The sequence below is a fragment of the Hemiscyllium ocellatum genome, chromosome 33 (genome assembly GCF_020745735.1).
Source record: "Hemiscyllium ocellatum isolate sHemOce1 chromosome 33, sHemOce1.pat.X.cur, whole genome shotgun sequence".
Lineage (NCBI taxonomy): Eukaryota > Metazoa > Chordata > Chondrichthyes > Orectolobiformes > Hemiscylliidae > Hemiscyllium > Hemiscyllium ocellatum.
The window spans coordinates 4,967,030-4,991,776 of NC_083433.1; the positions used below are offsets into that span (position 1 = coordinate 4,967,030).

At 46.7% G+C, this 24,747-nt stretch overlaps 1 protein-coding gene across 2 annotated transcripts in view; it reads left to right on the forward strand.

Annotated features, from left to right (window-relative positions):
* The window catches only part of LOC132831284 (SH3 domain-binding protein 1-like), a 71,836-nt gene that overhangs the window by 15,454 nt on the left and 31,635 nt on the right, over positions 1–24,747 (forward strand). For both annotated transcript variants that reach the window (XM_060849325.1, XM_060849326.1), the window contains exons 2-7: positions 9,798–9,837; positions 15,471–15,575; positions 19,753–19,829; positions 20,170–20,281; positions 22,448–22,524; positions 24,167–24,284. In XM_060849325.1, coding sequence (XP_060705308.1) covers positions 9,798–9,837; positions 15,471–15,575; positions 19,753–19,829; positions 20,170–20,281; positions 22,448–22,524; positions 24,167–24,284 — 529 coding nt within the window. The remainder of the gene's footprint in view (positions 1–9,797; positions 9,838–15,470; positions 15,576–19,752; positions 19,830–20,169; positions 20,282–22,447; positions 22,525–24,166; positions 24,285–24,747) is intronic.

Consider the following 24,747-nt stretch of genomic DNA (forward strand, 5'->3'; position numbering starts at 1 on the left):
GGGGAGGGAGGAGTCTGAGATGATCCAGGTAAATTTGAGGTCGAGGTGGAAGGTGTTAGTAAAGTGGATGAACTGTTCAACCTCCTCGTGGGAGCACGAGGCAGCGCCGATACAGTCATCGATGTAGCGGAGGAAAAGGTGGGGGGTGGTGCCAGTGTAGTTGCGGAAGATGGACTGTTCCACATATCCGACAAAGAGGCAGGCATAGCTGGGGCCCATGTGGGTGCCCATGGCTACTCCTTTAGTTTGGAGGAAGTGGGAGGATTGGAAGAAGAAGTTGTTCAGAGTGAGGACCAGTTCAGTCAGTCGAAGGAGGGTGTCAGTGGAAGGGTACTGGTTGGTACGGCGGGAAAGGAAGAAACAGAAGGCTTTGAGGCCTTCGTGATGGTGGATGGAGGTGTATAGGGAGTCCACACCTCCCCCCTCACTTCCCTCCTTCCATATCCATCACAAATTCACCTGCACCTCCACAAACATCATTTACTGCATCCACTGCATCCGATGTGGCCTCCTCTACATTGGGGAGACAGGCCGCCTACTTGCAGAATGTTTCACAGAACACCTCTGGGACACCCGCACCAACCAACCCAACCGTCCTGTAGCTGAACACTTTAACTCCCCCTCCCAATCCGCCAAGGATATGCAGGTCCTTGGCCTCCTTCATCGCCAGACCATGGCAACACGATGCCTGGAGGAAGAGCACCTCATCTTCCACCTAGGAACCCTCCAACCACAAGGGATGAATGCAGATTTCTCCAGCTTCCTCATTCCCCTCCCCCTACCTTATCTCAGTCCCAACCCTCAGACTCAGCACCGCCTTCTTGACCTGCAATCTTCTTCCCGACCTCTCCGCCCTCAAACCGTCTCCGGCCTATCTCTTTCACCTTAACCTCCTTCCACCTATCTCATTCCCAACGCCCCTCCCCCAAGTCCCTCCTCCCTATCTTTTATCTCAGCCTGCTTGGCACACCCTCCTCATTCCTGAAGAAGGGCTTATGCCTGAAACGTCGATTCTCCTGCTCCTTTGATGCTGCCTGACCTGCTGCGCTTTTCCAACAACACATTTTTCATCTCTGATCTCCAGCATCTGCAGTCCTCACTTTCTCCTAATAGTCTTTGCCAGCTTGATTGAGGAAGTTTTCTTTGTAATTAATGCGGTGTTGATGAAAGAAGCTTGGCTGACCTGTTTCTTTACTAAACTAGAAACTGCCTGATATCTTTATAATCGATGAGACCTTGGAGTGCAGGTTCATAACTCCTTGAAAGTGGAGTCACAGGTAGATAGGATTGTGAAGAAGACGTTTGGTATGCTTTCATTTATTGGTTAGAGTATTGAGTACAGGAGTTGGGAGGTCATGCTGCAGCTGTACAGGACATTGGTTAGGCCACTGTTGAAATATTGCGTGCAATTCTGGTCTCCTTCCTATCGGAAAGATGTTGTGAAACTTGAAAGCGTTCAGAAAAGATTTACAAGGACGTTGCCAGGTTTGGAGGATTTCAGCTATAGGGAGAGGCTGGGTCTGTTTTCCCTGGAGTGTCAGAGACTGAGGGGTGACCTTATAGAGGTTTACAAATTATGAGGGGCATGGATAAGATAAATAGGCAAAGTCTTTTCCATGGGGTCGGGGAGTTCAGAACTAGAGGGCATAGGTTTAGGGTGAGAGGGGAAAGATTTAAAAGGGACCTAAGGGGCAACTTTTTCATGCAGAGGGTGGTACGTGTATGGAATGAGCTGCCAGAGGAGGTGGTGGAGGCTGGTACAATTTCAACATTTAAGAAGCATTTGGATGGGTATATGAATAGGAAGGGTTTGGGGGGATATGGGCCAGGTGCTGGCAGGTGGGACTAGATTGGGTTGGGATATCTGGTCGACATGGACGGGTTGGACCAAAGGGGCTATTTCCATGCTGTACATCTCTATGACTCGATGACTCCAAATCATCAATCTGGTTCCATTGAAAATTTCTTGGTGACTCATAAAGGAATGGGAGAGACAGGAATCAGTGCAGCTTCCCACCTCCTGTATAATATAAATCATCAAAGAATCTATTTACACTCTCAAAGACCATCTTTTCAATCAACATTTTGTAAGCAAAAGACCATTCTGGAGATGGCTTTAAGCTTTGAAAACATGTATTACCTACTTCACTCGTTCAATTTCAGAGAAAAATGTTTCAGCTCTTTTTGAGAAGTCTGTAATGAATGTTCCTAGTCTCATTTTATAGAACTCTCACCTCTTCCATTGGCTCCAATGTCCTTCCTTCAAAGAGATGAAGCATCACCAACAAGCACCACATAGATCAGGCTCATGCCTTTAACAAATTCAACCGGAATTCCTAAGATTGAGGTCTAGATATTGCATCATGCCATGCCTGTTGGTCAGGTATCAACACAGAATCATAGAGTCAAACAGCACGGAAACAGGCCCTTCGGCCCAACCAGTCCATGCTGACCATAATCCCAAACTAAACTATCCCACCTGCCTGTTCCTGGCCCATATCCCTCCAAACCCTTTCCTATTCATGTTCTTATCCAAATGTTTTTTAAATGTTGTAATTGTACCCGCACCCACCACTTCCTCAGGAAGTTCATTCCACACATGAATCGCCCTCTGTGTAAAAAAATGTGCCCCTCATGTCTTTTATTAAATCTCTCTCCTCTCACCTTAAAAATGTGTCTCCTGGTCTGGAAATCCCCCACATTAGAAAAAGGAAAACTCCTCGTAACTCCACCTACACCTTTCATCATTTTATAAACTTCTGTAAGGTCACTTCTCAAACTCCTACGCTTCAGGGAAAAAAGTCCCAGTCTATCCAGCACTTCCTTATAACACAAATCTTCCAATTCCGGCACATTCCTGGTAAATCTCTTCTGAACCTTCTCCAGCTTAATAATACCTTTCCTATAAGTGGGCATCCAGACTGGACACAGTACTCCAGAGGAGGCCTCACCAGTGTCCTATACAATCTCAACATGATGTCCCAAATCCCCGACTCAAAACACTGAGCAATGAAGGCAAGAATGCTAAAGGCCTTTTTAATCACCCTGTCTATATATAGGATGCAAACTTCAAAGAATTCTTCTTTAAGAAATGTATCGATTCCCAATTCTCCGTGTTGAATTTCATTTGCTTTCTATCTCTCCACACGGTCTCTTCTTGATTTCTGTCACTATCCTCCTCATTGTACACAACCATTCCTAGTTTTGTGCCATCTATGGACATAGCTTGTACAATTTAACACCTTTTAAATATGTGTGAGCTGCATTTAAATAATCTGACGTTGCTAAATGGTTTTTCCACCCTGGAGCAGCCTGGTAAAGATACCACAGGGCTGCTCCACACTGGGTATAAATAGTACAGCATGGGCAGAGTTAAAAAGGATTGATTGACAGAGAACAGAACGGAATGGATAAGACGGCTAGAGAGAAGCCTGTATAGAGAACAGTTTTAACAATGAGACAATAAGGTTAGAGCCTGATGTACTTCAGATTACTGTATATGAGTGTAATATGCAATGAACAGTTCTCAAACGAAGTTAAAATCTGGAGACAGTTGTCTTTGCCTTCTCTTCAAATCTGTCTTAAATCCAAATGCTTAGATCTGAGATTCTGAGAGCAGAGATTCTGCTTTCCCCAGTCTAGATGGATGGGGCCTCTCCAATATCACTCTCAGACAGGACTGTTAGAATTCTATACAGAAGGGCAGGGAGATAGGCTGCTGCAGTGCACCACACTTATTTTTATAGCTGCCTTTGAGACCCTCATCCATGCTTTTGCGACTCGCTGAGTCCAATCATGTCCAGGCCAGAACCCTCTTGGTCAAATCTAACTCAAGCTCTGCAATAGACAGTGGTCGAACATCACTAGGACCAGTAATCCCCAACTCCATTCAGGCCAGTGGTTTTGACACATAAGTTCATATACTATCAGAAAATCTGGTAGAATTTGAATTACATTATAAGACTCTGGTGCGGCCGCATCTGGAGTATTGTGTGCAGTTTTGGTCGCCATACTATAGGAAGGATGTGGAGGCACTGGAATGGGTGCAGAGGAGGTTTACCAGGATGTTGCCTGGTATGGTAGGAAGATCGTATGAGGAAAGGCTGAGGCACGTGGGGCTGTTTTCATTGGAGAAAAGAAGGTTTAGGGGTGACTTGATAGAGGTGTACAAGATGATTAGGGGTTTAGATAGGGTTGACCATGAGAATCTTTTTCCACGTATGGAGTCAGCTATTACGAGGGGGCATAGCTTTAAATTAAGGGGTGGTAGGTATAGGACAGATGTTAGGGGTAGATTCTTTATTCAGCGAGTTGTGAGTTCATGGAATGCCCTGCCAGTAGCAGTGGTGGACTCTCCCTCTTTATGGGCATTTAAACGGGCATTGGATAGGCATATGGAGGATGGTGGGCTAGTGTAGGTTAGGTGGGCTTGGATCGGCACAACATCGAGGGCCAAAGGGCCTGTACTGCGCTGTATTTTTCTATGTTTCTGTGTAAATTACCGTGATAAAGCCGGTATTGAAAACTAGTTCCAATAATGGCGACTGCAATGAGTGTCACCCATTGTTGTAACCAGAGTCTAGATTAGAGTGGTGCTGGAAAAGCACAGCAGGTCAGGCAGCATCCGAGGAGCAGGAGAATACCTGATGAAGGGCTTTTGCCCGAAACGTCAATTCTCCTGCTCCTCGGATGCTGCCTGACCTGCTGCGCTTTTCCAGCACCACACTAACCTAGACTGTGGTTTCAAGCATCTGCTGTCATTGTTTTTACCTCATCCAGTATCTATGCCATTCCTCAGTGAGGAGGATTGAGGGATAATTGGTTGAAGCTTCTCTAAGGGAAGGCAAAGCCAAGGACTGTCTTTAAGCTTGGGCACCTTGCCATGCAGTATTTGATGGTAATCTCACTTGATATACCACAGGAACACCTGACGAAGGGCTTTTGCCCGAACGTCGATTCTCCTGCTCCTCGGATGCTGCCTGACCTGCTGTGCTTTTCCAGCACCACACTAATCTAGACTCTGGTTTCCAGCAGCTGCAGTCCTTGTTTTAACTCATTGTTGTAACAAGCCATTAGGTTCAGTAATGTCCCTTAGGGAAGGAAATCTGCTGTCCTTTTTGTACAACATGTCAGCCATGATTGAATGGCAGACAGACTCCACGGGCTGAACAGCCTAATCCTACTCCTTTATCTTAGAGTCTTATGATCTAGGAGAAAGTGAGGACAGCAGATGCTGGGGATCAGAGTCGAGAATGTGGTGCTGGAAAAGCACAGCAGGTCAGGCAGCATCCGAAGAGCAGGAGAATCGACATGTTGGGCAGGAAGCCTTCATCAGGAATGAGGCTTGTGGGCTGGGGTGGGGGCGGGCTGAGAGATAAATGGGAGGGGGGTGGGGCTGGGCTGGAACCTTCCATGATGCCGATTACCTGATGTCGTACCAGTGATGGGTCCCTAGGCTCGACAGAATTGGATTCATCGAGTCTGGAAGTCACAAAAGCATTTTAGAGCCAGTTATAAAAACAATTGCAGCAGACACTAGCAGGACCAGTCTCACTTCCCCACCTCACCATCCCCCCCAACCTATCAGGTTTCTGAAGAAGAGTCATACTGAACTCAAAATGTTAACTCTGTTTCTGTCGCCGCAGATGCTCCCAGACATGCTGGGTTTCTGCAGTACATTTTGGTTTTGAGTCAGAGCTCCAGCCTCGGCAGTTCTTTGTTTTAGAAAGGAAACACTCGAAGTCCTGATTTTCCCCGTTCGCCGGGCTGCAGGGAGTCAGCCCCAGGGAGTGACGAAAACTGCTGGCTAACCCCAATGACTCCCATTCATAACATCACACATTCAAAACACTATGGGAAAACCCTTCTGTGGCTTAATCTCCGACTCCGCCCTCTACCTCTTTCACCTCCTGCAGCCTCTAAACCTACACTCTCTCTGTCCTCCTCCGAGTCCGCTCTTTGGCGCATTGCTGGTTTTAATCACCCATTGTTGCCAACTGTATCGTCAAACCACTTGGGCTTTAAGTTCTGAATTCGCTCTCTAAATCTCTCCAAACCTCTACCTTTCACCCTTATTAAGAGGCTTCTTCAAATCTAAACCCGTTCTGTTGGAGTCAGAGAGTTACACCGGATGGAAACAGACCCTTCAGCCCAAATCATCCGTTTCTGACCAGCCCTCCTAATCTGACATATTCCCATTTGTCAGCACCTGGCCCATATCCCTCCAAACCCTTCCTATTCATATACCCATCCAGGTGCCTTTTAAATGTTGCAATTGTACCAGCCTCTATCACTTCCTCTGGCAGCTCATTCCATACACGTACCACCCTCTGCATAAAAAGTGCCCCTTAGTTCCCTTTTAAATCTTTCCCCTCTCATTCTAAACCTATGGCATCTAGTTTTGGACTCCCCCACCACGGGGAAAAGACCTTGTCTATTCACCCTATCCAGGCCCCTCAGGATTAATTACCCCTCAGCCTCCAACACTCCAGAGGAAAAAACCCAGTCTATTCAACCTCTCCCTATACTCAAAGCATCTAGTGCCATCCTATTGTCTCATTGTTTAGCTCAGAATTTAGTTTTGTTTTATAATGTTCTTCTGAAGCCTCTTGAGATGCTTAATGTGTTAAAGGTGCTGCATAAATGCAGGTTGTTGCATTCCTGAGTCCTGAGCGCACGCATGTACTGTACAGTGGCTATTTCCTTGTCTCAATTCTGCTTATAGCATCTGCAGGTCGCACCTCAGGTTATCTCCAGACAGAGCCTCTCAGTTCTTCTCCAAACTGGTCAAAACAAAAGGGTTGCTTCATGATTGTGTGGGAACTGCAGCATCTAAATCAGAAACTGCTGTAATGGTGCAGCTCACTTCAGTCTACAGAAGGCCACTGCTGCAAACCTGATCGTTAAGCTGGAATCCTGGGCAGTATAACATCCACTGGATCCCACTATCCTGTCTGGGATCTCCAGGGCGATTCTGCTCTGGAGTGGCAGAGGAAAGCCACTTGGTGGTCGAATGAGAAGATTCTAATATCTTAAACACTTGAAAGTGGAGTCTCAGTACAGAGGGGAGAAAGTGAGGTCTGCAGATGCTGGAGTATCAGAGCTGAAAATGTGTTGCTAGAAAAGCACAGCAGGTCAGGCAGCATCCAAGGAACAGGAATTTCGACCTTCAGGAATTCCTGAAGAAGGGCTTATGCCCGAAACGTCGAATCTCTTGTTCCTTGGATGCTGCCTGACCTGCTGCATTTTCCAGCAGCACATTTTCAGCTCTCAGTACAGAGGGTAGTGTAGAAGGCATCTGGTATGCTGGCCTTTACTGGTCGGTGCGTTGAGAATAGGAGTTGGGAGGTCATGTTGCAGTTGTATTGGTTAGGGCACTTTGGGAATACTGTATTCAGTTCTGGGTCTCCCTGCTACAGGAGGGATGTTATTAAACATGAAAGGGTTCAGAACAGATTTACAAGGATGTTGCTAGGGTTGGTGCTAAAGAGAGAAGCTGTCCAGTATTTCAAATTCTACCTCGGTTCCATACCTTTAACTGCCTTGCCCAACATAAACCTTTCAAGAGAAAGCAGAGTTAACGTTTCAGGTCCAATAACCCTTCTCCAGAACCATTCTGAGGAAAAGTCACTCAACCTGAAATGTTAGCTCTGATTTCTCTCCACAGTTGCTGCCAGACCTGCTGAGTTTTTCCAGCAATTTCTATCTTTGTTTCTGATTCCCATCATCCACAATTTTTGTAGCTGGATTTACCCCTTTCTTATCCTGACTTGGAAATATGCTGCACCATCAGTGTCGCTTGGTCCCTCCCTAACAACATTGTGGGTCTACCCACAGCACATGGACTGCAGCGGTTCAAGAAGGCAGCTCACCCCCCACCTTCTCAAGGGGCAACTAGGGACAGGCAGTAAATGCTGGACCAAGCCAACAACACCCCCATCCCATGTATGAATTGTTTTTAAAATCAGAGTCTGAGAATTCTGATTGACACAATCTCACACCATTCCAACACCTTTACTGAGAATTTTAAACAAAACCGTTTTTCAATTGAACCAGGTAATTACCCGACAGCTGGTCAATCTAAGATGCCTATAGGTCACTCCTCAGTGATCTTTGCCTGGACTATTCCCACTGATCTATAGCTTTTGGTTACCTCTTGAGTGCTGCCTGTCGGTGCAAACCTTCAGCACGCCTGTGGGTGCTGTCTGAGGCCTTCCCATACAAAAACATCCCTTTTGAGAAAGTGTTTACCCACCATCCTCCTCTGGATACAGTTTGTCGACTTGTGAGTTTCAATGATTTGGATTTATTTTTAGATTTAGATTTTAACTCAGACCCACCCACACTGAGCTCAATCCCACCCACACTGAGCTCAATCCCACCCGCACTGAGCCCATCAAGTCCACCACACCTCTCCAAAGCCCTGATCCCACCCAGACTGAAGCCCCTATCCCTGTAACCCCGCATTTCCCACAGCCGATCCACCCCAACCTGCACATCTTTGGATTGTGGGAGGAAACCGGAGCACCCGGAGGAAACTCACCCAGACACATGGGGAATGTGTAAACTCCACACAGACAGGAAGCCGCGATGTCGTCAGACATGACCAGCTGCCTCTTGGCTGACCGTTAAAGTCCCCCAGCATCTTTCATCACTATCTCCATGCCTCAGCTCGGAAGACTAAAGGACTAAAAAAAAAGGAAAGGAAGAAAGAAAAGTGAGGAGCCCTACTCCGCCACCATCTTGCCCAGAATTTTCCACCCGTGACTCATGTAAGGTTAGAAGTCACATGACACCAGGTTATAGTCAGTAGGTTGTTTTGAAATCACAAGCTTTTGTAGCGCTGACCCTTCATTGGGGGAAGAAGTTGGATATTGATATAGAAAATATTCTCTGTTCCTCACAACATCCTGGCCTCTTTTGTGCCCCACTTTCAATCAATGACCTTTCATTCTTGTTCCTTTTACAAGAAGGATCAGCTTCTCCTTATCTACTCAATTGAAATGACCCATCAATTTCCCATCATGATTATGATCATTATATCTAACTCCTTCTTGATAACATTCAATGCTTTAGTCTCTACTGCTTTCTATGGCAGAGCATACATGATTGGAAGGGAATAGAGGGATAAGGATCCTGTAAATGAAGACAGTTTTAGAACTGAAGAGCAAAATGTGTCAGCGCAGTTTTGGACTGTTTCTATGTTCTATTATTCTTTGTTCTTGCTCTAATTCCACAGGCTCCCACTCTCTGAGTGAAAACATTTCTCCTCATCTCAGTCCTAAATGGCCTACCCATATCCCTTGACTGTGACCCCTGATTCTGGACCCCTGGTCATCAGGAACATCCTTCCAGTGTTTACCCTGCCTGGTCCCATTAGAAGTTTAGAAGTTTCTGTAAGATCCCACTCATTGTTCTAAACTCTGGTGAGTGTAGTGTCAACAAATCAGCCTTTTATTTACCTGTCAGTCCAACCATCCAGGAATCAGTCCAGGGGGATGAATATTCTTCATACCAAGTATACACATTATATACAAGTATTGATATACACCTCTTATATAATAGAGTTGATCTCTCTCTGCACCTTCTCTGTAGCTGTATCACTATATTCTGGATTCTGTTCTATTACCCTGATGTACTTACATAAGGTATGGTCTGCCTGGATAGCTCACAAAGCAATACTGTATCTCTGGACATGCAGCAATGGTAAACCAAATCCAATCAAGCCCCTCATCTCCAATATTGGTTTTTGACTTAATCCTTGGACTAATCTTGTGGTTTCTCTTCTTCCTTTTCAGAAGTGAGAACTCGGAGCTCCTCAGTGAAGATCTCATCCAGGTATGGGCCCTCTCTGCTGAAGATAGCACTGGTCCACACTGTACTGATGATGAGACTCACTGACCACCACTGAGGGACAACTGAGAGTTTGTTCTTTTATTTTCCATCCTTTTCAGTGCCGGACAGGAACAAGATAAACCCATGGGTTATCATTCTCACATTTTCAATCTCATGCTCAAACCAAATTATTTGCTCTGAAATAATTGAAGTTCCACACGTCAGGGCAACTCCATGGTTCAATCAATGGGGAAACAAGACATGACTCTCCCATCCCATGTCATAATTATTCATTAGAACATGAGAACTAAGAGCAGGAGTAGGCCGTCTGGCCCTTCACGCCCACTCCACTGTTCAATAAGATCATGGCTGATCTTTTCACAGCCTCAGCTCCACTTACCCGCCCTCTCACTGTAACCCCTAATTCTTTTACCTTTCCAAAAAATTATCTATCTTAGCTTTAAGAACATTTACTGAGGAAGCCTCGACTACTTCACTGGGCAGGGATTTCCAAAGATTCCCGACCCTCTGGGTGAAGAAGTTCCTTCTCAATTCAGTCCTTAATCTGTTCTCGCTAATTTTGAGGCTATGCCCTCTTGTCCTAGTTTCACCCTCCAGTAGAAATATCCTCCCTACTTCTGTCTTATCTATTCCCTTCATAATTTTATATGTTTCTATAAGACCCCCCTCATTCTTCTCAATTCCAATGAATATATTCCCAGTCTACTCAGTCTCCCCTCATAAGTCAAATCCCTCAACTCCAGAATCAGCCTAGTGAACGTCTTCTGCACCCCCTCTAGTGCCAGTACATCCTTTCTCAGGTAAGGAGACCAAAACTGCACACAGTACTCCAGGTGTGGCCTCGCCAGCACCCTGTACAGCTGCAGCATAACTGCTCTGCTTTTAAACTCCATCCTGCTAGCAATGAAGGACATAGTTCCTCTTGCCTTCTTAGTTGCCTGTTCTTCTGAGAGAGAAATGCTGAGGGGGTGCTAATGTTCCACTGTAGCGCCAAGGGAGTTCTGATATTCCATATAGAACTGCTGAGGGAGTGTTGATATTATAGTGTAGCGCTGAGGAGGAGCTGATATTCCAGTGTAGCGCTGAGGAGGAGCTGATATTCCAGTGTAGCGCTGAGGGAGTGTTGATATTTCAGTGAAGTGCTGAGGGAGTGTTGATATTCCAGTGAAGCGCCGAGGGGTGCTGATATTCCAGTGTAGTGCTGAGGGAGTGTTAATATTCCAGTGAAGTGCTGAGGGAGTATTGATATTCCAGTGTAGCGCAGAGATAGTGTTGATATTCCAGTGTAGCGCTGAGGGAGTGTTGATATTCCAGTGAAGTGATGTGGGAGCGTTGATATTCCAGTGTAGCACTGAGGAAGTTTTGATATTCCAGTGTAGCGCTGAGTGAGTGTTGGTATTCCAGTGAAGCGCTGAGGGAGTGTTGATATTCCAGTGTAGCGCTGAGGGAGCGTTGATATTCCAGTGTAGCACTGAGGAAGTTTTGATATTCCAGTGAAGTGCTGAGGGAGTGTTGATATTCCAGTGAAGCGCTGAGTGAGTGTTGATATTCCAGTGTAGCGCTGAGGGAGTGTTGAAATTCCAGTGTAGCGCTGAGGGAGTGTTGATATTCCAGTGAAGCGCCGAGGGGTGCTGATATTCCAGTGTAGTGCTGAGGGAGTGTTAATATTCCAGTGAAGTGCTGAGGGAGTGTTGATATTCCAGTGGAGCGCAGAGATAGTGTTGATATTCCAGTGTAGCGCTGAGGGAGTGTTGATATTCCAGTGAAGTGCTGCGGGAGTGTTGATATTCCAGTGTAGCGCTGAGGGAGTGTTGATATTCCAGTGAAGTGCTGCGGGAGCGTTGATATTCCAGTGTAGCGCTGAGGGAGTGTTGATATTCCAGTGAAGTGCTGAGGAGATGCTGATTTTCCAGTGAAGCGCTGAGGGAGTGTTGAAATTCCAGTGTAGCGCTGAAGGAGTGTTGATGTTCCAGTAAAGTGCTCAGAGAGTGTTGATATTCCAGTGTAGTGTTGAGGGGGTGTTGATATTCCAGTGAAGCGCTGAGGGAGTGTTGATATTCCAGTGTAGCGCAGAGATAATGTTGATATTCCAGTGTAGCGCTGAGGGAGTGTTGATATTCCAGTGAAGTGCTGAGGGGTGCTGATATTCCAGTGTAGCACTGAGGGAGTGTTGATATTCCAGTGTAGCGCTGAGGGAGTGTTGATATTCCAGTGAAGCGCTGAGTGAGTGTTGATATTCCAGTGTAGCGCTGAGGGGATGCTGATATTCCAGTGAAGTGCTGAGGGAATGCTGATATTCCAGTGAAGCGCTGAGGGAGTGTTGATATTCCAGTGAAGTGCTGAGGGGTGCTGATATTCCAGTGTAGCACTGAGGGGGTGTTGATATTCCAGTGAAGCGCTGAGGGAGTGTTGATATTCCAGTGAAGTGCTGAGGGAGTGTTGATATTCCAGTGAAGCGCTGAGGGAGTGTTGATCTTCCAGTGTAGCGCTGAGGGAGTGTTGATATTCCAGTATAGCGCTGAGGGAGTGTTGATATTCCAGTGAAGTGCTGAGGGGTGCTGATATTCCAGTGTAGCACTGAGGGGGTGTTGATATTCCAGTGAAGCGCTGAGGGAGTGTTGATATTCCAGTGAAGTGCTGAGGGAGTGTTGATATTCCAGTGAAGCGCTGAGGGAGTGTTGATCTTCCAGTGTAGCGCTGAGGGAGTGTTGATATTCCAGTGTAGCACTGAGGGAGTGTTGATATTCCAGTGTAGCGCTGAGGGAGTGTTGATATTCCAGTGAAGCGCTGAAGAAGTGTTGATATTCCAGTGTAGCGCTGAGGGAGTGTTGATATTCCAGTGAAGCGCTGAGTGAGTGTTGATATTCCAGTGTAGCACTGAGGGAGTGTTGATATTCCAGTGAAGTGCTGCGGGAGCGTTGATATTCCAGTGTAGCGCTGAGGGAGTGTTGATATTCCAGTGAAGTGCTGCGGGAGCGTTGATCTTCCAGTGTAGCGCTGAGGGAGTGTTGATATTCCAGTGAAGTGCTGAGGAGATGCTGATTTTCCAGTGAAGCGCTGAGGGAGTGTTGAAATTCCAGTGTAGCGCTGAAGGAGTGTTGATGTTCCAGTAAAGTGCTCAGAGAGTGTTGATATTCCAGTGTAGTGTTGAGGGGGTGTTGATATTCCAGTGAAGCGCTGAGGGAGTGTTGATATTCCAGTGTAGCGCAGAGATAATGTTGATATTCCAGTGTAGCGCTGAGGGAGTGTTGATATTCCAGTGAAGTGCTGAGGGGTGCTGATATTCCAGTGTAGCACTGAGGGAGTGTTGATATTCCAGTGTAGCGCTGAGGGAGTGTTGATATTCCAGTGAAGCGCTGAGTGAGTGTTGATATTCCAGTGTAGCGCTGAGGGGATGCTGATATTCCAGTGAAGTGCTGAGGGAATGCTGATATTCCAGTGAAGCGCTGAGGGAGTGTTGATATTCCAGTGAAGTGCTGAGGGGTGCTGATATTCCAGTGTAGCACTGAGGGGGTGTTGATATTCCAGTGAAGCGCTGAGGGAGTGTTGATATTCCAGTGAAGTGCTGAGGGAGTGTTGATATTCCAGTGAAGCGCTGAGGGAGTGTTGATCTTCCAGTGTAGCGCTGAGGGAGTGTTGATATTCCAGTATAGCGCTGAGGGAGTGTTGATATTCCAGTGAAGTGCTGAGGGAGTGTTGATATTCCAGTGTAGCGCTGAGGGAGTGTTGATATTCCAGTGTAGCACTGAGGGAGTGTTGATATTCCAGTGTAGCGCTGAGGGAGTGTTGATATTCCAGTGAAGCGCTGAAGAAGTGTTGATATTCCAGTGAAGCGCTGAGGGAGTGTTGATCTTCCAGTGTAGCGCTGAGGGAGTGTTGATATTCCAGTGAAGCGCTGAGTGAGTGTTGATATTCCAGTTTAGCGCTGAGGGGATGCTGATATTCCAGTGAAGTGCTGAGGGAATGCTGATATTCCAGTGAAGCGCTGAGGGAGTGTTGATATTCCAGTGAAGTGCTGAGGGGTGCTGATATTCCAGTGTAGCACTGAGGGGGTGTTGATATTCCAGTGAAGCGCTGAGGGAGTGTTGATATTCCAGTGAAGTGCTGAGGGAGTGTTGATATTCCAGTGAAGCGCTGAGGGAGTGTTGATCTTCCAGTGTAGCGCTGAGGGAGTGTTGATATTCCAGTATAGCGCTGAGGGAGTGTTGATATTCCAGTGAAGTGCTGAGGGAGTGTTGATATTCCAGTGTAGCGCTGAGGGAGTGTTGATATTCCAGTGTAGCACTGAGGGAGTGTTGATATTCCAGTGTAGCGCTGAGGGAGTGTTGATATTCCAGTGAAGCGCTGAAGAAGTGTTGATATTCCAGTGAAGCGCTGAGGGAGTGTTGATCTTCCAGTGTAGCGCTGAGGGAGTGTTGATATTCCAGTATAGCGCTGAGGGAGTGTTGATATTCCAGTGAAGTGCTGAGGGAGTGTTGATATTCCAGTGTAGCGCTGAGGGAGTGTTGATATTCCAGTGTAGCACTGAGGGAGTGTTGATATTCCAGTGTAGCGCTGAGGGAGTGTTGATATTCCAGTGAAGCGCTGAAGAAGTGTTGATATTTCAGTGTAGCGCTGAGGGTGTGTTGATATTCCAGTGAAGCGCTGAGGGGTGCTGATATTCCAGTGTAGCACTGAGGGAGCGTTGATATTCCAGTGTAGCACTGAGGGAGTGTTGATATTCCAGTGAAGCGCTGAGGGGTGCTGATATTCCAGTGTAGCACTGAGGGAGCGTTGATATTCCAGTGTAGCACTGAGGGAGTGTTGAGATTCCAGTGTAGCGCTGAGGGAGTGTTGATATTCCAGTGTAGCACTGTGGGAGTGTTGATATTCCAGTGAGGTGCTGAGGGGATGCTGATATTCCAGTGTAGCACTGAGGGAGTGTTGATATTCCAGTGAAGCACTGAAGAAGTGTTGATATTCCAGTGTAGCGCTGAGGGAGTGTTGATTTTCCAGTGTAGCGCTGAGGGATTATTGATATTCCAGCGTAGCACTGAGGGAGCGTTGATATTCCAATGTAGCGCTGAGGGGATGCTGATATTCCAGTGAAGCACTGAGGGAGTGCTGATATTCCAGTGTTGCGCTGAGGGGATGCTGATATTCCAGTGTGGCACTGAGTGAGTGCTGATATTCCAGTGTTGCGCTGAGGGAGTGCTGATATTCCAGTGTAACATTGAGGGAGTGTTGATATTCCAGTTTAGCACTGAGTGTTGATATTCCAGTGTTGCGCTGAGGGAGTGCTGATATTCCAGTGTAACATTGAGGGAGTGTTGATATTCCAGTTTAGCGCTGAGGGAGTGCTGATATTGCAGTGTAGCGCTGAGGGAGTGCTGATATTGCAGTGTAGTGCTGAAGGGGTGCTGTATTGTAGTCGATTGATGCCTTGGGGTGAGTGAAGCTGAAGTCCTGTTCCTCTTCAAGCTTCACCAAGCAGGGTTCTGGTTTTCCAGGGGATACCGATGGGCTAAAGGCTTTTTTGCATTTGAACTTTGAACCTCCCCTGCTCCCATGGTAGATTGCTTTCCCATTCATTAAACACATTGACCTTTCACCTCTTTGTCTCTACTTTTGTTCAGTTTGAAAACAGGATCGAACCCACACGGAAAGCAACTTGTGTCACCTACAAGAGACTACTATCCTGCCTTCATGGCCAACAAGGTTCAGATTTTGATAAACGCCTGGTGAGTGAGCAAACTCCTTCGTCACATTAACATCAGGTTGTCCCAGTATTCTGGCTTCCATCTGCTCACCTTTACAAAGGCGGAATTAAAAAGAGCAGTAATATTGCCAGTCATATTGGTATCTGACTGTATTTTCTTCAGGATCAGAAACAAATTAACCTGATGTCCAGATAACAAATAAAGAAATAGTTTAATGCAAGCAAAACGTACTCAAGTGAAGATGCGACGATTCTTAACAAAAGGTTTAGACTCTCTCCCACGCAATCTCTCTCTCAAATACACACACTCTCTCTTAAACACATACACTCTCTCATACCACACTCTCTTGCACACTTTCTCTCAAAATATCTCACACACTCTCTCTCAAACACCTGCAGTCTCTCACACACACTCTCTCTCAAAGACACATAATCTCTCAAACACACACACACACTCTCATACATATTCTCTCACACATATTCACACATACAGTATGTGAGTTTGAGAGACTGTGTGTGTGTGTGTGTGTGTGTGTGTTGAGAGAGAGAGTGGGTGTGAGTGTGACAGTATGTGTGCATTTGAGAGACACTCACACACACTCTCACACACACACTCTTTCTCACACACGCATACTCTCTCACACAGACAGCCACTAACACGTACACCTGAAACACATACTCACTCACACACATTTGCTTATGAACACACACATTCTCTCCCTCTCACACTCTCATGCACTCACATACACACACATTCCCTCTCTCATATACGTATGCTCTTTCTTACATTCTCCTCTCACATGCACTCACTCATTCTCATGCTTTCTCTCTCACACCCATTCTCTCTCTTTCACATGAACACAGATAAAAAAAGGTACAACTCCGCAGGGTGTTTTCTCAAGCGTTCTTTGATGAGGTAGCAGTTAAACTCAGAAGAAAAGGAATAGTCATTGATTGTTTCAAAAATAGATCTGCAACTGAAGCCACACACAAGCTTTTGGCACTGCATTAACCCCTTGGATCGGTCGGGGCTGGATAAATTCCCTTTTCTGGAGATAGTAAGGTAGATTTCAAAATCTTCTTCATGAACCCTTCACAAGTGGCAATGAGCCCTTCCAGTGGGTTTTTGATTCACAAAACCTCCAAAAGAAGTTTCAGGGAAAGAGAGAGAAAGAGTGAAGGACTATTGCTCATCAGGCAAATTATTTCAGACTTCACGTCCGTCTGAATTAACAATTCAGCTCTTTATTACACTAATAACTGGACCATGTGACCTGTTTCTGACAAGATTGGAGACTTCACATCTCCATCCAAACAGCCTGGTCCTTGCGAATGCAGTGTTGTTGTTGTTGTATTCACGGCCTTTTGCTTTGCAAAGTGTCCTTTTTAGAACTGCGAAAAGATATATATGTTATCCCGACCAATGGTATTTTACATTCATATATCAGATATCACATATTTCTAACAATATTGATATTGATTTATGGGGCTGAATGGCCTGTTTCTGTGCTGAAACGACTGGGTTTTCCTGTATATGTTGGAAATTTGGAACATCAATGTAATAGTCCCTGGGCCAAGTCTTCCTAATTGAAAGAGTTTATCAACATTGACAATCTGATAACTATTGTTTTACACACTTCTGTTAACATACCAGTGGACTACACTTCTCTTGTATATATAGACCAAGTGTTTAAGCTGGATATGGAAGGTTAGAGTTACAATGAAAAGCCTGAATAGGCTGAGACGTTTTTTCACAGGAGCGTAAGAGGTTGAGAAGCAACCTGATAGATGTTCATAAAATCATGAGGGTTATGGATCAAGTTAATAGTCATCGTCTTTTCCCTGGGATGGGGGATTACAAGGCTAAGGGTCAGAGGTGAGAGATTTTAAAAAGACATGAGGGCTAAATGCTTTACACGGAGGGTGGTTTGTGTGTGGAATGAACTTCCTAAGGAAGTGATGGGTGTGGGTACAGTTACAACATTTAAAAGAGATTTGGATAAGTACATGAATCGGAAAGGGTTTGGAGGGATATGGGCCAGGAGCAGGCAGGTGGGATAGTTTAGTTTGGGATTATGTTTGGCATGGTCTGGTTGGACCGAAGGGTCTGTTCTCGTGCTGTGTGACTCTACGGGCGAGGGATTAATCTTCAAGGGAGGCCAAAACAAGACCCGATTTGACTCCAACTGTTGCTCTGCTGTCTGACTCATGCACGCAGTCCCGGGTAAGACCTCTTCTCTCCACTCACACTCTCTTCCTTCCACACTGGGTGAGGACTTTGGAGAGCTCGGGTCTTAATGAATCCCAAAAGGTCGGTCTGCAGTTACAGCAGGTAATTAAGAAATCAAATGGAATATTATCCTTCATTGTTAAAGGGATGGACATTAAAAACAGGGAAGTTATGTTGCAGTTGTACAGAGTGCTGGTGAGGCCACACCTGTGCACAGTTTTGGTCTCCTTACCTGAGAAAGGATGGACTGGCACTGGAGGGGGAGCAGGAGGTTCACTCGGTTGATTCCGGAGTTGACAGCACTGGTTTATGCAGAGAGACTGAGGAAATGGGAATTATATTCCTTGGAATTGAGAATAATAAGGAGGGATCGTATAGAAACATATAAAATTATGAGGGGAATAGATAATATAGAAACAGGGAGGTTGTTTCCACTGGCAGGTGAAACTAGAACCAGGGGATATACCCTCAACAATAAAGGGGACCAGGTTTAGGACTGAGTTGAGGAGGAACCTTTCCACTTAAAGGGTTGTGAATCTGTGGAATTCCCTGCCCAGTGAGGCAGCTGAGGCTACCTCGTTGAATATTCTTGAGGCAAAGATAGATAGATTTTTGAACAATAAAGAAATTAAGGGTTATGGTGAGCGGGCAGGTAAGTGGAGCTGAGTCAACAATAAAGATCAGCCATGATTGTTTTTTTTGGTTACTTACAGTGTGGAAACAAGCCCTTTGACCCACTGAAGCACAACCCACCCAGATCTATTCCCCTACATTTACCCCTTCACCTACCATCTGATTATTTTTTAGAATGATGTTACTGAATGGAAGAGATGGTTCAAAGGACCAGATGGCCCACTCCTGCTCTGTGATCTTGCGATCTTACATTATTTACAGAGTAAAGATCCCTCTGCACTGTCCCTCCCATCCCAGGACAGGGACAGCAGGGTGTTAGATACAGAGTAAAGCTTCCTATACACTGTCACTGTCAAAAACTCCCAGGACAGGCACAACACAGGGTTAGATACAGAATGAAACTCTCTCTACACTGCCCCCCCCATCAAACACACCCAGGACAGGGACAGCACTGGGAAAGATACAGAGTAAAGCTTCCTCTACACTGTCCCCATCAAACATTCCCAGGACAGGGACAGCACTGGGAAAGATACAGAGTAAAGCTTCCTCTACACTGTCCCCATCAAACATTCCCAGGACAGGGACAGCACAGGGTTAGATACAGAGTAAAGCTTCCTCTACACTGTCCCCATCAAACATTCCCAGGACAGGGACAGCACTGGGAAAGATACAGAGTAAAGCTTCCTCTACACTGTCCCCATCAAACATTCCCAGGACAGGGACAGCACAGGGTTAGATACAGAGTAAAGCTTCCTCTACACTGTCCCCATCAAACACTCCCAGGACAGGGACAGCACAGGGTTAGATACAGATTAAAGCTCCCTCTACACTGTCCCCATCAAACGCTCCCAGGACAGGGACAGCACAGGGTTAGATACAGAGTAAAGCTTCCTCTGCACTGTCCCCATCAAACACTCCCAGGACAGGGACAGCACAGGGTTAGATACAGAGTAAAGCTTCCTCTGCACTGTCCCCATCAAACACACCGAGGACAGTCACAGCACAGGGTTAGATACAGTGTAAAGCTTCCTCTACACTGTTTAGGCTACCTTGTTGAATGATTTTTGAACAGTGAATGAATTGAGAGTTATGGTGAGAGGGCGAGTAAGCAGAGCTGAGGCAGTGAAAAGGTCAGCCATGATTTTATTGAATGGTGGAGAAGGCTCGCTCGGGGTGGGGCGTGCCTGGTGGTCTACTCCTGCTCCAAGCTCGTATGCTCTTGCTGCCTCTGAGTTGAGGTGACCCAGGAGCTGCCTGCTCTTTGCAGCCCCCATGCTCCCACTCTCTCACGTCCCAAGGTGCCTTCAAGCCTGATGCCTTCTCCTTTCTTACACAGAAAAAGATGCCGCTGATGTTGCTGTCACAGAGCATAGAGGACAGCTGCAGAGAGTTGGACAACGAGTCCCCCATTAGGTGGGTAAGAAGCCAATGGCTACTGTTGCAGGCTGAGACAAGACTGTGGGATGGTCAATGCTGAGGAAAAGAGGCACCCACATCAATCACTGGGCCCAATCCCTCTGGCTTGTCCCAAATCCCCAATTCAACTGCCAGAGGTGCGTGGGTTTCCTCTGGGTGCTCCGGTTTCCTCCCACAGCCCAGACTCGGGGGATTGGCCATGGGAAAGGCAGGGTTACAGGGATGGGGTAGAGGGGTGGGTCTGGATAGGATGCTCTTCGGAGGGTCAGTGCAGACCCGATGGACGAAATGCTGTAGAGCTGCTATGATTCTTCTTTCTCATGGTTTACTCCGATAGGAAAATGATGGAGCTCTGTTGCTCAGTTGAAAACACCTTAGCAAAGGTCCTCATTGAACACGAACTTCAAGTGGAGAGGGACGTCCTGGACCCACTGTACAAACTCTCGGAGGTGAGCAGATTGATTGTATATACAGGGAGGCTCTATGTACAGTGAGTGTCCATAATAAACCAGGGCATTGAGCATGTAGCAAAAGGCAGCGTTGTGAATGGTTCCTGTATGATTTAGTGTCAGCCACAGAGTTCTATTTATATCAGGCCTGCCAGCAGTCACATTCTGGAACTATTTTAATTCATCTTCCTGTTTTTAAAACTAGAAGTTGTGAAGTCCGAGGCTTCCGTGTGCAATGGGATCATCAGTGACTCATTTAACCACCCCCCCCCCCCCACCCCCCTGACTGTACCAAGACTGCAGGGATAAATCTCAGAGTTCAGTTCCCCGTGATTGTGATGGTTATTATCTGGCATGTGGTGACTTTGTGCCAATAGGAGGGGACTGTGGTCACTCTGTGCCAAGGGGTGGTATGGTGGCTCAGCGATGAGCACGGCTGCCTCACAGCTCCAGGGACCCGGATTCAATTCCAGCCTCAAGCAACTGTCTGTGTGGGGTTTGCACATTCTCCCCACGTCTGCATGGGTTTCCTCCAGGTGCTCCAGTTTCCTCCCATAGTCCAAAGATGTACAGGTCAGGTGAATTGGCCGTGGGAAATTGCCCGCAGTGTTCAGGGATGTGTAGGTTAAGAGTGTTAGTCAGGTGTAAATGTCGAGTATGGGAGTAGGTCTGGGTGGGATACTCTTTGGAGGGTTGGTTGGAACTTGTTGGGCCAAATGCCTGTTTCCACACTGCAGGGATTCTATGAATGGGTGAGGTGTGTGTGGTGACTCTGTACCGAGGGGAGGGAGCTATGGTCACTCTTCATAAAATGAATGGGGATGTGTGGTCACTGTGTGCCAAGGGGAGGGATGAATGGTGAGGGACCTATGGTCTCTCTTTAGCATGAGTGAGCTGTTTGTTCATGGCACAGATCTATGGACATTACCAGATGTACCTTCAGAGGAGGGGATGATGGTGAGGGGGAGACTGTGTGGTGGGTGAATGGGATAGGTTCACAAGCAGAGGTCTGCGTGTGCACAAAGCACTTTCCGATAACTGAGAGTGGAGGCAAGGTGACGTCCTGTTCAATTTGAAACCAAGCCACAGTTCTCAGGCCTCAGCAGCTTGCTGTTGTGTAATGGTGTCCAAAAATAGGCCCGGGAGCAGTTTGAGTTGTTTCTCTGCCTGTGGTTAGACTGTGTAGGTGTTAACACAAAGCCAGGAGTGAGCGCTGCACACATCTGGGGTGGGGGAGTGGAAGTGGGGACTCAACACCAGCTTTATATAGAGCCTTTAGTTTCAGTCAACCTTCCCAGGAAGTGAGTAAACTTGACACTGAGCCATGCCAAAGGATCATTGGAGATCTGAGAAAGAGCCTGGTGCAGGGAATAGATTGAAGGAGGGCCTTTAAGAACTAGGGAGCTGTTCATGAAGAAAATTCCAGAGCTTGAGATCCAAGTTACTGAAGGCATTGGATGTCAACGGTGAACCAGAAATTCCTACGTGGTCAGCAGGAAAGGACAAGATCTCGTTTGACCATCAGCAGTGAATTAAGAGGAGGTGATGACCTAGTGGTATTATCACTGGCCTGTTAATCCTGGGATCTGGGGACTTGTGTACAAATCCTACCATAGCAGAAGGTGGAATTAGAATTTATTAAATATCTGGAATTAAGAATCTAATGATGACCATGAATCTTTGGCTGATTATTGGAGAAAAAGCATTTGGTTCATTAATGATTGTTAGAGAGGGAAATCTGCCATCTTTACCTGGTCTGGCCTATATGTGACTCCAGACCCACAGCAATGTGGTTGACTCTTAACTGCCCTCTGGGTAATTAGGGAAGGCAATAAATTCTGGCCTATCCAACCCTGCCCTTATCCTGTGAATGAATTTTTTTTGTTAAAACTCCCACCCTACCGTTGATTCAATGTGTTTTTTCCCCAATGTTCAGTCTCTAAACTCCCAGCGGATACAATCAGGGGAATCTCTGGGAAATGTCCCCATGCCAACGGATGAAGCCCATGGATGAGGAATGGGGATGCCAGAGATTGGCATGGTGCTGGGGACCAGATCCTGAGTGAGGACCAGAGGAACTAACTCAACACATCTGCAGCACTTCCTGTATAGTTCCCAGCAGACAGCGACCTATTATATTTAAAATAAAACTTTCTTTACAAACAGGAGGAACTTCCAAATGTTCTCAAACACAAGAAGCAGTTGGCCAAACTAACGCTGGACTGGACAGCTGCCAAGAATCGGTAAAATTACAACATTTACCAACTCATCATATCTCATGTGCCCACATATACACAAACAAACACTGCGAGACAGGGGTTAGCGACAGAGATATTCCAGCAGCTCATGAACACATCGAAACACACAGGGACACAGCTGTTTACAAAGCATTGTTCATATTGAGGTACAGTTTAAGTGGGGTGAGTGGGGATAGGTCTGCACAGATTCATTAGAACATAATGAGCAGGAGAAGGCTGTTCGGCCCAGTCTGCCATTCGATAAGATCATGGCTGATCTTTTCATGGTCTCAGCTCCACTTACCCGCCCATTCACCATTACACTTAGTACGTTTACCGTTCAAAAAATTATCTATCTCAGCGTTAAAAACATTTACTGAGGAAACCTCGACTGAATTCCAGAGATTCCCAACCCTCTGAGTGAAGAAGTTCCTTCTCAATTCAATCCTAAACTTGCTCCCTCTAATTTTAAGGCTATGCCCTCTTGTCCTAGTTTCACCCTCCAGTGGGAACATCCTCTCTACTTCTATCTTATCCAATCCCTTCATTATTTTATATGTTTCTATAAGATCTCCTCTCATTTTTCTCAGTTCCAATGAATATAATCCCACTCTACTCAGTCTCTCTGCATAAGCCAACCCTCTCAACTCTGGAATCAATCCAGTGAACCTCCGCTGCACCCACCTCCAGTGTCAGTCCATCCTTTCTCAGGTAAAGAGACCCAAACTGCACACAGTACTCCAGGTGTGGCCTCACCAGCACCCTGTACAGGTGCAACATAACCTCCCTGCTTTTAAACTCAATCCTTTTAGCAATGAAGGACAAAACTCCATTTGTCTTCCTAATTACCTCTTGTACCTGCAGACCAATCTTCTGTGATTCCTGCACAAGGACACCCAGGTCCCTCTGCACAGCAACATGCTGCAACGTTTTAACCATTCAAGTAAGAATCCCTTTTACTGTTACTCTGACCAAAATGGATGACTTCACATTTAATAACATTGTACTCCATCTGCCAGACCTATCCATGTCCCTTTGCAAAGTGTCACAGTCCTCAGCACACTTTGCTCGACCACTCATCTTCGTGTCATTGCAAACTTTCTCACAATTCATGTGGTCCCCAACTCCAAATCATCTACGTAAGTTGCAAATAATTGTGGTCCCAACACTGTTCCCTGAGGCACACCACGAGTCACTGATTGCCAACCAGAATAGCACTCAATTATCCCCATGCTTTGCTTCCTGTTAGCCTAAGGGCTTCTTCTGAGCTTGAACAAGGGACTGTGTACTTTCTTCAACTGACTGAGGTCTAAGACAGAAGATTTAGTCTGATGTAGGAGTCCAGAGCCAGGGGTCACAGTCTAAGGATAGAGGGTAGGCCATTTAGGACTGAGATGAGGAGAAATCTCCTCACCCAGAGAGTGGGGAGTTTGTGGAATTCTCTGCTGCAGTTGAAGCCAAAACATTATTTTCAAGAAGAAGTTAGATACAGTTCTTAGGGCTAAAGGTACTGAAGGGTATGAAGGAGAAAATGGGAACATGGCACTGAGTTGGATGATCATAATGAGTAGTGGAGCAGGTTTGATGGGCTGAATGGCCTACTGCTCTTGCTTTCTGTGTATGTTTCTCACTCCGTCCTCTGTTGTAGGCTGAACCAAGCAACAAAGTCAGGCAACCAGGGAACACCTGTCTCATCGACAACAACTAAACTGGACTTGCTGAAGGACGATGTCGAAGAGATGTGGAGACGGGTCGAACTGAGTAAGGTTCGTGTGGAACTCGTGGGGGTGGGATGGCAGTGGGGTGGATATGGAGAGGGGCTGGGGTGATGGTGGGGTGCGGGTGCGGGTGCGGGTGCGGCTGTGGGTGGGAATGGTGGGGTGGAGTGGGATGTGGGTGGGGGGAGTGTGGTTTGGGTGGAGGTGGAGGGGTGTGGTGGGTGTGGGGGTTGGGGGTGAGGGTGGGGGTGGGGTGTGTGGCGGATGTGAGGTTTGCAGGTGGGGTAAGTGGGTGTTGGAGTTGGGGGTGGAGTGGGTACGGGGATGGAGTGTGGTGGGTGTGGGTTTGGGAGTAGGGTGGGATGGGGTGTGGAGTGAGGTTGGAGTGAGGGTGGGGTTGGAGTGGGCATGCGGGTGGAGTGTGGGTGGGAGTGGAATGGGGTGTGGAATGGGCGTGGTATAAGGATGGGGTTGAAGTGGGAGTGGGTGCGGGTGTGGGTTTGGAATGGCT